The 19,181-nt window shown below is 28.9% G+C and overlaps 1 protein-coding gene and 1 long non-coding RNA gene across 2 annotated transcripts; one reads left to right on the top strand and one right to left on the bottom strand.

Annotated features, from left to right (window-relative positions):
- The first annotated feature begins 88 nt into the window (after positions 1-88).
- On the top strand, positions 89-19,179 carry LOC124425210 (dynein axonemal heavy chain 6). Its single transcript, XM_046965246.1, has 62 exons — positions 89-403; positions 479-563; positions 662-755; positions 880-1,057; positions 1,134-1,275; positions 1,364-1,603; positions 1,681-1,837; positions 1,925-2,027; positions 2,127-2,301; positions 2,666-2,835; positions 2,918-3,319; positions 3,379-3,610; positions 3,717-3,866; positions 3,941-4,069; positions 4,499-5,179; positions 5,264-5,410; positions 5,525-5,701; positions 5,787-6,110; positions 6,232-6,342; positions 6,437-6,573; positions 6,696-6,886; positions 6,943-7,058; positions 7,128-7,273; positions 7,342-7,487; positions 7,567-7,699; positions 7,847-8,063; positions 8,139-8,273; positions 8,354-8,539; positions 8,643-8,844; positions 9,224-9,405; positions 9,472-9,695; positions 9,762-9,970; positions 10,037-10,292; positions 10,385-10,576; positions 10,649-10,873; positions 10,945-11,200; positions 11,277-11,467; positions 11,540-11,712; positions 12,184-12,367; positions 12,447-12,618; positions 12,767-12,928; positions 12,992-13,168; positions 13,257-13,453; positions 13,540-13,785; positions 13,840-14,077; positions 14,169-14,471; positions 14,550-14,735; positions 14,821-14,993; positions 15,082-15,442; positions 15,517-15,750; positions 15,818-15,958; positions 16,031-16,221; positions 16,308-16,753; positions 17,054-17,254; positions 17,323-17,421; positions 17,500-17,642; positions 17,762-17,932; positions 18,006-18,185; positions 18,283-18,378; positions 18,443-18,643; positions 18,699-18,816; positions 18,885-19,179. Exons 1-62 carry the CDS (start codon positions 237-239, stop codon positions 19,112-19,114), a joined length of 12,231 nt encoding a protein of 4,076 aa, XP_046821202.1. The 5' UTR covers positions 89-236; the 3' UTR covers positions 19,115-19,179.
- On the bottom strand, positions 16,078-17,858 carry LOC124425212. The gene is made up of 5 exons (XR_006942450.1): positions 17,640-17,858; positions 17,228-17,372; positions 17,020-17,141; positions 16,353-16,456; positions 16,078-16,219 (listed from the first exon to the last, which is right to left on the bottom strand). It is a non-coding gene; the product is annotated as an uncharacterized LOC124425212 (long non-coding RNA).
- Positions 19,180-19,181: the final 2 nt, after the last annotated feature.

Genomic DNA, 19,181 nt, shown 5'->3' with positions numbered 1-19,181 from the left:
AAATATTATGTTTTTTTATTCATATTAATTTCATATTGATTCATATTATCTCCAAGGTAAAATAAATTCATTTGTTTGATCATTAGGTTAAAGAATTCATTGAATTCAAATACATACATAGTGATTACATTTTATAATTTATTTTTCAATTACGAACGAATTATTACTTATTGATAAACATTATAGATACTGAAAAACATACTGAAAACACGATTATAGATAATAAATAAAATAACATGGAAGAAGAAGAAGAAGAAATAAGTGATTCCTTAACCTCGAATATTTGTCCCGATCAGAAATACAGTGATACAGAAATAAACGTAAAATATTCTAAAAATAATAAAAATATTTACGATGTTCTTACGTCTAGAATTTGTCAAGTATCCGCAAAAACTTACAAAAGGTAAAAAAAACTTAAAGAATAATATTTCTTTTGTTCTATTTTATTTATATTACGTTTCAAATAATATTACTTTAGTTATTCGGATGAAATATTATATCATATACCCCATAATAAAGTACTCGAAAAAATAGAGAATAAAAAACAAATACGTGAACCACTGGTGAGTTTATTCGATTTTATAATAAAATAAAAGTATCTATTAATTTAATTTTTATTCTATTTATAATGGAATAAAAATTAATGAGGTATATTTTATAGACAGGATTTGCAAAACAGCAAGAAGAAATTACTAAAAGAGTATTAAAGCCGAAACTGCAAGTAACAGATGAAGAAAAAATTAAAAGCCGTATAAGTATGACTTCTTATGCAATATTTTATTATACAATACAATATTGTTTTAAAAATGTTATTAAAAATTGTTTAACTAATTTAATTAATTTAATTGTTTAAAAATGAAATTTAATTTCTTTTAACAGTAGAGGTAAAGCCGAAAAGTTTGATCGACGATACGTCTTATACTAAATCTCAACCACCGATTATAGCAGATCAATTAAAATTGATCGAACGATTGCGAAAAAATCCGAAACATATATTTTATTACATGATATACGCTGTAGATCCTTCATCTGAATATTTTACACCTTATGCTTTAAAGTAAAAAATAAATGTTTAAATTATTTTAATAAAGAAATATTATTTTTTAAATCATGACGAATCAATTGCATTACAGGGTCGTTGAATATAACGAAACTGGTAAAGCATATTTAACTATTAGTAAGGATGGTGTAACACAATATAGTATTGAAGAGGTTACTTTTACACCAATCAAAACGTGGGAAAAAGAATACATTTTTTATATGAAATTAATAAAAGTAACATATTTAACATTTTTATTAAAGTAACATATTTAACATCGATCTGTATCATTGATATTTTTACGATTATTTATTATGCTTATAGATAAAAACTTTTTTTATTTTTCGAATGTGGAAGGCCTTTTATGTATGGAGAAAGCAAATAACATTCGGAAAATTCATAAAAGTTAGTAATTACATGGAGCAAAATCTCTTCATATCAGATCCGATACTTAGCAAGGCATTACTTGAAATCAAAGCTATGTGTACTGTATTTCTTAATTTAAGTTTTTACGATGCTTCTGTCACAGAGAAATTATCTTTATCTGACTTTACAGAAATACAGGTAAATATTCTTGTAAATGGAAGAATCTACATTTTGTTTAAGCAAGTTTATTTACTGGTAATTTTAATTATAAGTAGTTTCGGAAAGTAGAAGAATTTCGAAACAAATTAGATGAATTTAGAAATCTAACAAAGGATATTGTGAACAATGCCTGTCTGAAAGCGCTTCTTGAAGCTGGTTATACTCCGGACGATTCGAATATAACAATAGAACAAACTGCATATGGAAAACTCCGTAATATTTCATGCAAAAAAAAATACAGAATTTTAAAAATTAATAATAACTATCGCATACGTTTAATTGTAATTTATATTCTTACAGTTGCGTTTACTGAAATGAAATTTAAAATGCCGAAGGATGGTATTCTAAAGATGAGTTACATCGAACAAGCTCGAAAACGAGACAAATGTTATCGTCTTTCTTGGTACATAAAAAAAAATACAACTTCAACTTCGGCAGATTATTGAAGCGTTAATTTGATATATAACAAATTTTATTTATATTATTTATGTATTTTTTATAGTTTTATTCATCTCATCGACTATATGCAAACAAGCATGATGCAAATTTTTTTGTTAAATACATACAGAAGTTTTGTAGATGTACTTAAAAATCATTCAAATTATCTGCCTGATGATGCATCACTGGACAATGATTTAATGGATGTTGTATTAGAGCCTCCTTTTCCTCGTACTCAGGTATACATTTATGATAAATCAAATAATTAATACCTCGAATGATTCTTCATTACTAATAATTTTAAGGAGAAATATTCCACGTGATTATAATCAGTTTGTTTATTACCTGGTTTAAAGTTATTAATCAGTTTTGTTCATTTACCGATTTTTTATAATTATTTACACATTTTATATAGCGCCTGAAAAGGAGTATCACTTTATATACAGTCGATAATGTTGCTAACTAATCCGAAAGTTTTTGAGTCCCTGATAATAGGCAACATACTCATTTATTTTTGTAGAGCGTTACCTATGTAGAGCAACATCATCGATTGTGTATGTCATATCTAAAAAAAATATTTACAATATAATTTAATTTTTTTAGGGACCATATTTTATTATAGATTTACTTATATCCGTTAAAAAAGGAATACATATGAATCCATCTGAAAATAAATTTCAAGACGCGTTTAAAACTCTAGAAAAAACGTGGGAAGAAAATTTGCATGCTATTAAGCCGTTACTTTCAGATCCTTTTTTTTACACTTTTACCAGGTAAATGCAAAAAGTGTATGACTTTCATTTCATCTATTGAAGTCAATAATATATAAAATCGTGTTGATTTTTCTGATACCAGACCAGTGATAAATCGTAAGATAGAAAAAAAAATCTGCGGGGAACCACCGGAAATTCTTACCGTTCTTAGCATGGATCCATCGTTAAAAGCTTTGAAAGCAGAGTTAACAACAATTTTGAATGACAACATTGTTTCTGTAAAGCGTTATTGGAAACGTTTTCAAATAATATACGATTTCTATTTAGAAGACATGCAATTTGACGAAAACATAATTAGGGATAATATTGAGTGTCGATTATTCCGTAAATGGTGTATCCGTTATCAAAATGAATTGAATATTATTGATAAAATAGTTGATTATCAACCACTAGGTATTTTTTACATTCAGTTACAAAGTTTTAAGAAAGCAGCTGCACTCGCACCCGAAGGAAAACGATTTGTTATTGAAGCTGTTATGCCAGGGTAATATTTTTGTCTGTATTAATCTTTTAACTTGCTAAATTTTTATTTCTTTTATGTAGGATTGGTAAAAGTAAAGTGGATAATTTACTTACTGAAGCATTTGTATCGTTAAGTTATCTACAATCTGAACCAGTATCGACAGACGATTTCGTATCATATATAAAATTTATCGATAAAGCTCAAGAAAAAGTGGATATGATGGAGAATCAATATGATTACATTAAAGAGTTGTACGATACAATGGAAGAATTCCAAATAATAGTACCAAGCGATGATATGGCGAACTATTTGGTAAAAAAAAATATTTTTATGCTTCGAAAATATCTAATTAATAATTTATTATTTTTTCATAAATTGAAATTTATTAAGAAAACATATGTTCTCTTTTCTTCAACAGAACATAAGCGTTCATTTTACTACTTTGCGTTTAGCAGTCGAAAAGAAAATGGAGGAAAGAGGAAAATTAATAGGAAAGTTTAATATCCAACTTCAAAAGGACATTAACTCTTTAATAGATAAAGTATCTGAAATTAACGAAGAAGTGACGGTAAAAATATATTTACTACTTGATATAAAAATATTGTTACTGATTTCTATTAGTTTTGATATTCAATTTCACAGCAAGAGTGGTTAATAGAGGCTAAAAGTAATGTAGATGAATGTTTAGAAACATTAAAAGATTTAACAGAACGATTGAATGATTGTGTAGCAACTGCAGAGGAATATCGATCACATCAAAGAGCATTTAAGGTATTAAAAAATGATAAAAATCTATACAAAATATAATTTCTATATTTCAATGCACATATAAATAATATATATATTATAAAATATAGTACAGAATATTTTATGTGTGTATGTATGTGCGTGCGTGCATGCGCCCAGTATATTTATATATATTATTTATTTATTTGTTTATATTTACTTTTACATACTATATATCATAAAATATACCATAGAATGTTACTACATTATAATAATATTATAGTAATATTATAGTATTATAATAGTATTACTATTCTATATATTCTCTCTAATACAGTATACTCTATTATATTTAAAATGTATATAAAATATAGTATAACAATATAGTATAAAATAAACTTATATATATATATATATATATATATATATATATATATGCATATATACATATATACATATATACATTTATTATAGGTCGAAGTTACAAGATTTGTAATTATTGATCAAGTAATGAGCGAATTAAAATTGCGTACTTTACTTTGGGAGAGTGTTACAACTTGGGAAAATGAGGTGGATCAATGGCAATTTGCCGACTTCGATACACTAAACGTGGAAGACGTTACAGCGTTAACGACGCGAATTGTAAAAAATATTGTTCAAATGGAGAAAGGTTTGCCCGCGAACGATGTTGTACCAATATTGAAAAAGGACGTAGAACTGATAAAAAATAAATTACCAATTTTGGGATACTTACGAAATCCATTTTTGAAAAAACGTCATTGGATTAAAATCGAAGGATTATTAAACTACAGATTCAAACCGGACGAGCTTATAACTTGGAATTTATTAGAAAATCTCGGCGCATTTTTTTATTCGAATGAACTCATGGAAATTGCTGCTGCAGCTAGTTCAGAAGCGAATTTAGAAGGAATGCTAACAAAAGTAGAAGATTTATGGAAAGATTTGGAGTTTATCGTCATACCTTATAAAGAATCACGGGATGTTTTTATATTAGGAAGTTTGGAGGAGATTCAACTTGCTTTAGATGAAAGTAATATTAATATACAAACTATAGCTGCGTCTCGATACGTTGGACCGATAAAACCGAAAGTTGAAGATTGGTTGAAGCAATTGGATCTTTTTACAATGACTCTGGTAAAAAAAGAATTATATCCCATTATAAATGGAAAAATAAAAAAGTAAACATATTTTCAAATAATACATTTCTAAATTCAACAGGAAGCGTGGCAATATTGTCAACAGCAATGGCTATATTTGGAAGCAATATTTTCAGCACCTGACATTCAGAGACAATTACCTACCGAAGCGAAACTTTTTCTGCAAGTTGACAGATCTTGGAAAGATATCATGAGACAAACGGCCAAGGTATTATCAATAAATAAATCAAAAAAGCACATTCAGAGAGAAAATTGTAAAGTATTTCATTACACACACATATATATATATACACATACACATACACACATATTATATTTTCAGATGCCGCTAGCTATGGAAGTTTGTACACAACCTGGTATGTTAGAACAACTTACTGAGAACAATAACAATCTCGATCAAGTAATGAAGTGCTTAGAAGCTTATCTAGAAGTAAAACGAATAGCTTTTCCACGATTCTTTTTCTTGTCCAATGACGAATTATTAGAGATATTAGCACAGGTAACGAATATAAAACCAACATTACGAATTAGAATCAAGACTAATTCAGAATGAGAAAAAGGAAAATACATTATTAAACAAATAGACGAAAAATCCACATGCTGTCCAAGTACATTTGCAAAAATGTTTCGACGGTATATTTCGTTTGGAGTTTGCAACCACAACGAAAGAAGATGAACATGGTGAGGTAGTAGCAACTCTTCTCACCACCGATATTATTGCTATGATATCACCTGAGGGTGAGAAGGTTGCTCTTGGAAGAGGTTTACGAGCGAGAGGAAACGTAGAAGATTGGCTTGGCAAAGTAGAAGAATCCATGTTTATAACTTTAAGAAAAAGAATGAAATCGGCGATCATTGATTTAGAATCTCGAGGACGAGAATTATTTATTTTTGCTCATCCTTCCCAGGTGCTTTTCTTATGTACAAAATAAACAATGAATATCTTCATTCTTTATATCTTTATGTCATTCTATTAATAAATATAATTATTTATTGAAATACTTTTATAATAACCACCCTTCCTCATAGATAGTACTGACGGTGTCACAAATATTTTGGGCTCGCAACGTTCACCTCATCTTAGATTCTGGCTTTAATATTATAAATTCGATGCAATCGTTCGAGCAAAAGTGTTATTCGGTTAAGTAGAATATATGTATTTTCTATTTTATATCTCCGCTAACTTTATGCCAGTACGTGAATGATAAATAATTAATGTTAAATATATTTATAGGATCTAAATCTATTGGCCGCTATGGTTAGAGGGGAATTACCAAGATTGATACGCGAAATAATAATCAATTTAATTACCATTGATGTACACGCTAGAGATATTATCACAATTTTAGTAGAAAATAAAATCGATTCTAGGTAAGATTTAAAGTATTCATTTAGAATTATACACATACACACACACACTATATATATATATATATATATATATATATATATATATATATATATAAACACACACGTATGTATCGATATTTCAGTACACATTTTGATTGGGTTAAAGCATTGCGTTATTATTGGGATGATGAAATCGATAATTGTTTAACGAAAATGAGTAATTCTGAATATCTTTATGGTTACGAATATCTTGGAGGAAAAAGAAGACTCGTCATAACGCCACTCACAGATAAATGCTATCTTTGTCTTATGGGAGCTTTGCAATTAGACTTGGGTAAATTTATTTTATAACTTTTATTACTTTCAATATTACAATTGAAAATTTATTAGGTGGTGCTCCTGCTGGACCAGCTGGTACTGGTAAAACAGAAACAACCAAAGATCTTGCAAAAGCCCTTGCAATTCAATGTGTTGTATTTAATTGTTCTGAAGGAGTGGATTACAAAGTACCAAGAAGTTCTTAAATGTTTCATCATTTAACATAATTTTTTATGATAGATTATTTATATTTTCAGATGATGGGTCGATTCTTTTCTGGACTAGCAACGTCTGGAGCCTGGTGTTGCTTCGATGAATTTAATCGAATAGATATTGAGGTTCTTTCCGTAATAGCTCAACAATTAATTACCATTAGAAATGCGAAACTCGTCAGAGCTACAGAGTGAGTCATAATTATCATTTATTTTCTTTAACGCGTTTATATAAATACATACTTATTTCTTGCTATAGATTCATGTTCGAAGGTCGTATGATAAAATTAGTCATGTCTTGTTCAACTTTCATCACTATGAATCCCGGATACGCTGGACGTACAGAATTACCAGATAATTTGAAATCATTGTTTCGGCCTTTCGCCATGATGGTTCCTGATTATAGTAAAAATATAAAAATCTTTTATGATTTAAATATGATAAATATTATAATTATTTAATAAATTAAAATATTGATTTGTAGAATTAATTGCGGAGGTAACGTTATATTCTGAAGGATTCGAAATGTCCGGGCTGCTATCAAAGAAGATGACTCTAATGTATACATTATGCAGCGAACAATTGTCACAGCAAGATCACTATGACTTTGGAATGAGGTATCAGTAGGATAACAAAATATAGAAAACAACAGAAGTTGATAAACCGTAGAAGTTGATAAAGTGAATAAAGAAGCTTGCACAATTGTACAAATACAATGTCACTGTTATCTACTTTTCAAAACATAACTAATATGGTTTTTAAAGGGCTGTTAAAAGCGTCTTAGTAATGGCAGGAACTTTAAAACGTGATAATCCTGATAAATCAGAAGACGTCGTATTGATAAAAGCTTTACGTGATAGCAATATTCCAAAGTTTTTAAGCGATGATGCAAACCTGTTCGAAGGTATTGTTAGTGATCTCTTTCCTGATATTATAATACCTGATGAAGATTATGGTATTTTCGAAGAAATAGCAATTACGGTAATAAATTTACAGCAGAACATTTATTCGTACAATATATTTGTAATATTAAAAATATTTACAAATTATTAATAGATATTAATAGAGAATGATTTGCAACCAGAAAAATGTACCATAAGAAAAGCTATTCAATTGCATGAAACTATGAGAGTCAGGCATGGTGTAATGTTAGTAGGACCAACTGGATCGGGGAAATCTACTGTTCTTAATGTAAGAGAAAAAGATGAACAGATGGCAGTTTATGATGAACGAATTAATAATTAATAATTACATCTTAAATCTTATTTCAGACGCTATGTAAAACCTACACGCGACTTTATGAAATGGCTGTAGAAAATCAATATTATCAACCTGTTCACATGTATATACTTAATCCAAAAGCAATTACTATCGGTGAATTATATGGAGAAGTAAATCCATTAACCAATGAGTGGCATGATGGTTTATTGGCTGTTATAATACGTCTCGCATGTTCTGTTAGTATAATAAAATAAACTTATCAATTATATACATACATACACACATACGCGCGTGCGCGCGATTTCTAATATTAATTATAGTGAAAATATTTCTATGCAGTTTCAGACAGAGGATCATCAGTGGGTTGTCTGTGATGGTCCTGTCGATGCTGTCTGGATTGAAAATATGAACACAGTCCTGGACGATAATAAAATGTTATGTCTCGCAAATTCCGAAAGAATTAAATTTACGCCTTATGTTCACATGATTTTTGAAGTTATGGATCTTGCTCAAGCTTCACCAGCAACGGTTAGTCGATGTGGTATGTACGTAAAATAAATAATCTCTTAACAGCTATAATCTATTATTCGATTTAAAGTTAAACCATTACGAATTTCTGTAATTATTTGTACGAGTGTTTTATATAGCACCTGAAAATAAGCAATTCTTCGTACTTCGTCGAAAATGTTGCTTGCGATTACCATTTATTAGTAAGAAATTATTTGTCGCCTTACAATATGCAATATTCAATACCAATCTGTATGAATACGTTATTTGTTACGTGCTACACGTTATAAAATAATATATTATAAATTTAGTTACAAAATGAACTTAATGTAAAATTAGCTTTTATGATGAAGCTAATCTTACATTAATTATGTACACTGGAATATGATTTGACAATATATTTTTGAACATAGGAATGGTGTATCTTGATCCCACCGAATTAAAATGGCTACCTCTTGTAAAGACATGGGTTCAAAAGCTTCCCGAAGATATATTTATTCCAGAATATCAGCAATTAATTATTGATCTTTTTGAACAGTATTTCGAAAATGCATTGATCTTTTTCGGGAGAAGTTGTGATCACGCTATCGCACAGGTTTGCTCATATAGTTTTTGCTAAGTTTCATAACGTTAAAGTATTTTATTAATTGTCTGTTAATAGGTCGATATCAGTAAAGCCAACATGGCTTGTGGTATAATGAAAAGTATAATACTCGAGCCAAATGTTATTGATGCAATTACAGAAAGATCACGAATAAAAACATTTCTTATTCAATCCTTCATTTATTCACTTCTTTGGTCAATCGGTGGCAATATCGTCGATGCATATCGTGAATTTTTCGAAGTTTATGTTAAAGAACAATTCGATCAACATCCAGATGCACGGTAGAATTAAACGTTTTTATCTAAACATAACAAATTCATTAATTGCAATTATTGTTATTCACGTAGATTACCGTCCACTGATTTATGGAATCTTTACATGAACATGCAAAGTCGAAAATTAGATTTATGGGTTAAAATAATGCCGGTATTTGAATATAACAAGGATACACCATTTTTTGATATTATTGTACCAACTATTAACACGATAAGATTTGGTTATATAATGAAAAATCTTATTATGATCAATATGCCAGTTCTTTTTACTGGTAGTACAGGTTAGTATTATATAATAAGACATAAAAGAATATTGTTCATTAATAATTTAAATATATTATTAACAGGAGTGGGTAAATCAATAACAACCAAAATTGTATTAAACGCACTTCAAGAATCTAATCTTTGGATACCAATAACTTTAATCTTTTCTGCACAAACTAGCAGCGGGCGTACTCAAGAAATTCTCGAACTTAAATTAGAAAAAAGGAGAAGAGCAGTTCTAGGAGCACCTGTTGGCAAACGGGTTTGCGTTTTTGTAGATGATATCAATATGCCTAAATTGGATACATATGGATCTCAACCATCAATCGAATTATTACGGTATTTTACATATTGTTCCATATTTATATATTTATTACGATATGGAAGTATCTAACGAATTAAAGAGATAATTTATTTATGCCGAAGTTTAGACAAATCCTAGACTATAGTGGAATGTACGATCGTGAAAAATTATTCTGGAAGGATATAGAAGATGTTGTAATTACAGCAGCTTGTGCACCACCTGGCGGAGGTAGAAATCCTCTTACACCAAGATTCGTGAGACACTTCGCGATGTTATATATACCATCACCGACAGAAGAATCTTTAAAAAACATATTTAGGTTCATATATCATCAAAAATATGATCTTATATTTATACTGTTCTCGAAAAATTAAATTTCTAAATTATTAAGGGCGATTATGAGAGGCTTTCTGAAAGATTTTGTACAGCCAATAATAGATCTTGGAGATAAAATAGTGAATGCAACGATTCAATTGTATTTAAGGATTTCTCTTGATCTTTTACCTACGCCAGAAAAAAGCCATTACCTCTTTAACTTGCGTGATTTATCAAAATGCGTGCAAGGAATGATGCAAGCTGATCCATCAATTATCAGAGAACCTAAACAAATGTTAAGGTATTTTCGTACATAATTTTTTTTTAATATGAAAAAAAAATATATTTATTATGTTATTATTATTATTACAGATTGTTTTATCATGAATGTCTACGTGTTTTTCATGACAGACTGATAAACCTTGAAGACAAGAATTATTTTTATCGACTTTTATCAAGTATTTGTTTTACTGCATTTGACGACGAGGTGATATCATTACCAGATGAAAAAGTTATTGAAAAACTTCCAATTTTACTCTTCGGCGATTTCATGTCCTTTGGCGCACCATTGGAACAACGAATTTATGAAGAAATTACAGACATAACGAAAATAAAATCTGTTTTGCAGGTTTGAGAAATTCAAGTGTTATTTAAGATAAATCATTTGGTTTTTTTTTAAAAATGGAATATATACTCTTTCATAGGATTATTTAGATGACTATTCATTAAGCATTGGTCAGGAAATGGGAATTATATTTTTTATGGATGCCATCGAACATGTTTGCAGACTCGCAAGAATTCTTCGATCAGAAAGGGGCAACGGATTATTAGTTGGAGTAGGTGGAATGGGAAAACAGAGCTTAGTAAAATTATCTTCGCATTTAAATTATTATCGGTATAATTACTTCGATTCAAATTACTCAAAAATATATGTTTCACATGAGTATACAAAAGATTTTTTGCTTAGGTGCTATCAAATCGAAGTTACTCGTAACTATGATAAAAACTTATGGTTTGAAGATCTTCGTAAATTTTATTTTAAACCAGGAACAGAGGCGGAACACACAACGTTTCTATTTGTTGATACTCAAATCGTACTCGAAGAATTCTTGGAAGATATTAATAACACTCTCAATACTGGTATCTTATCATATTTATGCATTTACAATTTTCAACAATTATTTATACGAATATTTTATATAGCACCTAGAAATAGGCATACTCCGTCGATAAAGCTCTTCGCATCAATCAAAGACTTTTTAGCCCCTAATGGAAAGCAATATGATTGCACATGTTTATGATATGTGACGCATAATTGATATGTTAGAAAAAGTTTCTTATTGGAAAATGTCATTTGCAAGCAACACTTTCAACAAAGTATAAAATATTGCCTATTTCTAATATTTTCATTGAAACAAACCGGCTTAATATATATGAAATATATTATAAATTAAATTAAATATATAATTAATTTAAAACTGTTTTCTATGATCCTTCCACTGTACATTGATTTATGATTAACAATATATATACGTATATATATGTGTATATAAAACAATATATATATATATATATACACACGCATGTGTAATGTATTAATGTATGTTATAGGCGAGGTTCCAAACTTATATGAAACAGACGAACTAGAGAAAGTTATTATCGCTACAAGGCCAGCAGCTAAAGAAATTGGTATCAGTGAGAGTGACAGAGATACTATTTATCAATTTTTTGTCGGAAGGGTTAGAAACTATTTGCATCTTATGATTTGTATGAGCCCTATCGGCGATGCATTCAGGTAAACGAAATACAATCAAAATTGTGAAATATTTTCATAGTAAATTTTGTAAAAAAAAAATTATTGAACATTCACCTAGACGCCGTTGTCGTATGTTTCCTTCGTTGGTGAATTGTTGTACAATCGATTGGTTCACAAAGTGGCCAAAAGACGCTCTTCTTTCGGTAGCAGAGAGTTCTATAATAACAATAATACCGGATAATGAAAAAGTGTTGTCTGCACTTTGTTCAATTTGTGTTCTGATGCACGAGGTACTAAATTATTTTTTATATATTATTATATAAATCAATATATATATATATATATATATATATATATATATATATATATATATATTATACTATATCTACAATGCAATATGTCTACAATATCATAAAACTTATATGATGCTACAAACAGACAGTAGAAGAAGCAACAATTCGATATTTTCTGGAAATGCGTCGTAGATATTACACAACGCCAAGTAGTTATTTGGAATTGTTGAAACTCTATCAAAAGACATTGCATAAAAAAAAAGAGGAGATCTTAACACTAAAGAAAAAAATCATGAACGGTTTAAACGTATGTAAACCAATTAAAATCTATATCTTTAACATGTTTATTTATATTGTTGTATCGTCACAGAAATTACATGAGACTAATGATATGATAACCGTAATGAACGAACAATTAATCATCCTTGCACCAAAACTTAAGATCAGTACAGAGGAAGTGACACAATTAGTGAAGATGATCGCAAAACAACAAATTGAATGCGACAAAGTTAAATATGTTGTGGTCGCAGAAGAAGCTACTGCGAAGGTGAATGTTCCAATTCTATCAAATGAAATAAAATTCAAATATATCAACTTTTAATATTAAAATTTAATACGTTTCTTGATTATCTCAGATCAAAGCTGATGAAACTGCAGTTTTAGAAGCTGATGCAAGACATGACCTCGAAGCGGTGATACCAGCTTTGGAGGAAGCTGAGCAAGCACTAAAAGCTCTTAATAAGAATGATATTAATGAGATCAAAGTTTTCAATCAACCTCCACGTCTGGTTCGCTTTGTCATGGAAGCTGTAAATTTACTATTGAGAGAAAAGTACAACTAAATATATAAAGAGATAATAAAAAAAGGACAAAATCTTGAATAATTCTTAATATTCCTTTTTTTTTTTTTCTTGATAGGACTGATTGGGCCACTGCTAAATTAGTTTTAGGAGATATTCACTTTCTGGATCGATTAATTGCCTATCCTAAAGATGACATAAGCGACACACTTTTACAAAAATTACAGCAATATATAAAGCATCCTGATTTTAAACCAGAACTTGTTGCGAAGCAGAGTAAAGTATGTAAGTCAATGTGTGTCTGGGTAAGAGCAATGGACAGTTATGCCAAAATTTATAGAGTAGTGGAACCAAAACGACACAAGTAAGTTAAGAGAATAGAATAATGAAAGATTTTATAATTTCATTTTTAATTCAGATTGAAGCAAGCACAAAATGAACTATCGGAAATCGAAAATTTATTAGCTTTGAAACAGCAAGAATTGGCTGAGGTTGAGAAGAAAATAAAATCATTGCAAAAACAATACGACGCTGCGGTAGATAATTTGAATCAATTAGAAAACGAAATGGTACTTACTGAAGCTAGATTAAGTAGATCGGGTCGATTAACATCAGCTCTTAGCGACGAAAAACAACGATGGCAGAGTATGACCGAGGTTAAATTAATAGAAATTAATTAAAATGATATATGTGTCAATTTGTAATATTTCTTTGATTTTAATCACGATTAAATAATATATTCTTCAGGAATTTGATAAGCAAATAGAAAATTTAACTGGCGATATTTTGATCGCTTCCGGTGCACTGGCTTATTTGGGTGCCTTTACGAATATATACAGAGAAGAATTAATGGAAATGTGGATATCAAGATGCAAAGATTTATATATTAAAATAACGCCTAATTATAATTTGATTAGCATACTTGCCGATCCTTATGAGATACGTTTATGGAATATGTACGGTTTACCAAGAGATCAAACAAGTACAGAAAATGCTGCTATAGTTATGCAATCTAGTCGATGGCCTCTTATGATTGATCCGCAAGAACAGGTAATGTACATATATCGATATTATATTTATACGTAATTATCTTTGCTGTTTTTTCATTATATCACTTTTTTTGTTAAGGCTAATAGATGGATACGAAATATGGAAAAGAAAAATGATATAAAAATATGCAAATTGACAGATCATAATCTCATGAGAATTTTAGAAGCATGTATAAGAATTGGGACACCTGTTTTATTGGAAGAAGTTGCCGAGACATTAGATCCAAGCTTAGAACCCATTTTACTTAAAAAATTATTTGTACAGGTACATGAATATATTCCATTATCAATACGTTCGCTTGAATTATCGATTATTATTAATTGATTATTATTAATGTATTTCATTGTAGGGAGGGAGAACACTAATACGATTGGGAGACAATGATATTGAATATGACGAGAATTTTAAATTATATATAACAACGAAACTTGCAAATCCTCATTATTTGCCAGAAATTTGTATAAAAGTGACGATCATTAATTTTACGGTTACTTCGTACGGTCTTCAAGAACAACTACTAGCGTGAGTTGTTTTATATTAAAAATTCATAAGTTTATTATATTAAAAATGAAAACAATGAATAGTTAAAGAAATTTTTTAATATTAACAGTGATGTCGTACGACTTGAAAGACCCGATCTTGAAGAAGTTAGAAATGAATTGATTGCTAAAATAAATGCTGATAAGGGACAATTGCATAATATCGAGGATAGAATTCTATCGTTACTTTATGGTGCAGGAGATAATATTTTGGATAATGAGGAACTTATAGAAACATTGAACGAAAGCAAAGAAACCGCGGCTATTATTGCTACACGATTAATCGAATCTGAAGCAACGGAAAAAAAGATATCTATTGAACGCAATAGATATCAAGATGTAGCCAATCGTGGTTCTGTTTTGTATTTTGTAGTTGCTGATTTAACTGATATTGATCCTATGTATCAATTTTCATTAAAATACTTTAATCAGGTAAACAATTTCATTATGCTGTTTAAATATATCGTTTATTTTATATACGAATTTTAACTATCATTCCTTTTTAGATATTTAACATAGTGATAGAAACCAGCGAGAAAACCACAATACTCGCAGAACGTCTTAGAATACTGAATAATGAAATCACAATTGCAATTTATATTAATGTGGCTCGTGGTCTTTTTGAGAAACACAAATTAATATTTAGCATGATGATGAACATAGCGATACATTTAGATGCAAAAATTGTACATCTTACGGAATGGAACTTTCTTTTGCGCGGTGGAACTCAGATTAAAGTTGTATGTTGAAAATAAAAATATAAAAGATGAACAAATATATTTATTATAGAAATATTCATTTTAACAGAATAAAAAACCGGATTATCCAACATTGACGGATCTAATGTGGAATAATATTAATTATCTTGCAAGTACTTGGAAAAAATTTGAAAATATTTTAGAAGATGCACTAAAAAAAATCAACTTGAAACTCGGCTATTTAGAAGAAGTAATATATATTTCTTAGAGATATTCATTAACTCGTATTATAAAAAATTCATTTTATATCTTTTATTTTCAGGAAATTAATGTGAATCCCAAAAATGTAATTAAAGCAAAACATGATTGGAATAATATATTAAATGATATTGAGAAATTGATGTTATTAAAATGCTTAAAAGAAGAATGTCTTATCTTTGGATTTACGGCTTATGTATCGAAACATCTTGGTCCAAAATTCATTGAATCACCAACAGCTAGTCTTCATTCACTGTATGAATAAAATTCGTTAAGTCTTTTAGTCAAATTTATTAACATGTTTAATTTATAAACATAATAATTTCTATTTCTTTTATAAGTTTTCCAGACACATCTAATAAAACACCACTAATATTTATACTTACTACTGGATCCGATCCCTTCAGTGGTTTCCAAAGATTCGCTATAGAAACAGAATACTTCCATAGATTCGATTCTATATCTTTGGGACAAGGTCAAGGTCCTATCGCTGAAAAATTAATAAAAAATGGTACGACTGAAGGCAGATGGATATTTTTACAAAATTGTCATTTGGCTGTTTCATGGTTGATCAATTTGGAAAAAATAGTAGCGGATATATCTGAAACACCTGACGATCAATTGCATACAGATTTTCGATTATTTTTAAGCTCAATGCCGAGCAGTGACTTTCCAGTTTCGATTCTTCAAAATGCAGTAAAAGTTACCAATGAACCACCAAAAGGATTGAAGGCCAATCTCAAAAGAGCTCTTTTAGATTTAGAAGAGGAGTTTTTCGAAGATAATGGTACGGCATTATATGTAGAATGATTCATTCGCTTTGTTGAACTTATTGATGTTATTAATCATAATATATGTTTTTAAATCTTATTTTACGTATTTTACGTATACGTCACAAGTTATTAAAAATTTAATGTACAGGGACTTAATATACACGCATGTATGGTATACATCTATTGTAGGGACTATTATAATATCATAATTATTCACAAATAATTTATTGAAAAATGTGTAAATTGACTTGTTTAATTCTTATAAATTTTAATTACTTACTTTATTGTATATTTTCTTCACTTTTTACATGCAGTTCTGGATGAAAGTTGGCGTAAAATGATATTTGGTATATGTTTCTTCCATGGAATTATTCAAGAAAGAAAAAAATTCGGTCCCTTAGGCTGGAATATACTTTATGAATTTAATGATAGCGATCGAGAATGTTGTTTATTGAATTTGCAAATTTTTTGTGAAAGTGGTACAATACCATGGAATGCATTAATATATATCACAGGTATGAGTTCTACAAAGTCATGATCCAAATTGAACAACCAATACACTAAATATATATATATACTATAGCTGAGATTACATATGGAGGAAGAGTAACAGATTTTTGGGATCTTCGTCTTCTGAAAACAATTTTAGAAATATTTTTCTCTCCTAAAACGTTAGATACTGGTAAATATTTATAACCGAGAGAGAATATTAAATTATTCTTTATGACAACTTTAGTTTTTGATTAAAATATATTTTCAGATTATACTTATTCAGCATCTGGTATATATTACTGCCCCAAATATACGAAACTTCAGGAATTTAAAGATTTTGTTGATATTTTTCCTATTGTTGAAGATTCAGAAATTTTTGGAATGCATGAAAATGCAAATATAGCTTACCAAGTAAGAATGCAGTTCTTTTAGTTGTGTGTGTGTGTTTATGTATATATCTGTAAATATTAAATATGAATTTATATATATAAAATATTGTATACTAACGCTAATTTTAAAATCAACTATAGCTAAAAGAGACTCAATTTATTATAAATACTATATTGGAGGCACAACCTAAAGAAAGTATTGCATCAAATGGTAAATCTATTGCAGAAATAGCATATGAAATAGCAGATATGGTCATGGATAGAATTCATTTAAACATAGATTCTCAAATGTGTCATTCCTCTCACTTCAAAGTAAGGAGAATCTTAATTATATTCAATTATATTCAATAATAATATTTTACAAATATTTTTACAATATTTCTAGGTAGATGAAAAGGGTAGAATACCATCTTTCACTACAGTTCTTTTACACGAAGTAGATAGATATAATAAACTTTTAGCAAAAATACATGCCTCGATGGAAAATCTACAACGAGCTATTAAAGGATTTGTTGTTATGTCAGAGGAACTTGAAACTGTCTTCACAGCTTTGATCAATAATCAGGCAAGTCTTTATAATTAAAGAATAAATAAATAGAAATATTGATAAGTATTGATATAAAAAAATATGAATATATAAATATTAATTTAAATAAAATTAGGTACCACAAATGTGGCACAATGTTAATGTATACCCATCTTTAAAAACTCTTGGAAGTTGGATAAGAAACTTGGAACTTCGTATTGATTTCATAGAGGTATATATTTCCTTTTAAATTACCTGCAACATATAATGAATTTTATTTTTCTCTTTATACTTAGATATGGTTATTACATACTGCACCATTGTCTTTTTGGATATCTGGACTATCTTTTCCACAGGGTTTCATAACTGGTATATTACAAACTTATGCAAGGAAATATAATACCCCAATCGATCAATTAAAATTGGATTTCGATGTCACTAATGTTGTTCTAGATCAAGAAGATATAGAAATTGAACATAAGACAGCGAACAAAGAAGTAATATTTGTATGTATATGTACTATACATGAATATTAAAATTTCTACTTCACAGGTACCAAAAGCATATAAAAACTTACGAACTCCAGAAGATGGAGTTTTTATACATGGTTTATTTATTGATGCTGGTAGATGGGATTTTCAATTCAATATTTTAGTTGATGCAAATATAGGTAACTTGCTTATAAAATAAATAAACAGTTCAATAAATTTTACTATTATGTTATAATTAATATTACAGGTGAAATGCATCCTTGGCTTCCAGTTATACATGTGAATCCAGTTTTACAATTACCAGAACAAGATTCAAGATATGTTTGTCCATTATATAAAACTAGTCTACGTGCAGGAGTTTTATCTACGACAGGACATAGTACTAACTTTGTTTTACCTCTATTACTCCCATCAGTTCAACAACAATCATATTGGATATTGAAAGGAACAGCTCTACTAATTGAAATACCAAATTAATTATTTATGTATTTCATTACAGTTCTAATTTAATATTCTAATAAAATAACATTTCTCGTAATTAATA

The sequence above is a fragment of the Vespa crabro genome, chromosome 6 (genome assembly GCF_910589235.1).
Source record: "Vespa crabro chromosome 6, iyVesCrab1.2, whole genome shotgun sequence".
Classification (NCBI taxonomy): domain Eukaryota; kingdom Metazoa; phylum Arthropoda; class Insecta; order Hymenoptera; family Vespidae; genus Vespa; species Vespa crabro.
Note: the sequence above shows the minus strand (reverse complement) of the source record. Positions and strands in the feature narration are given on the sequence as shown.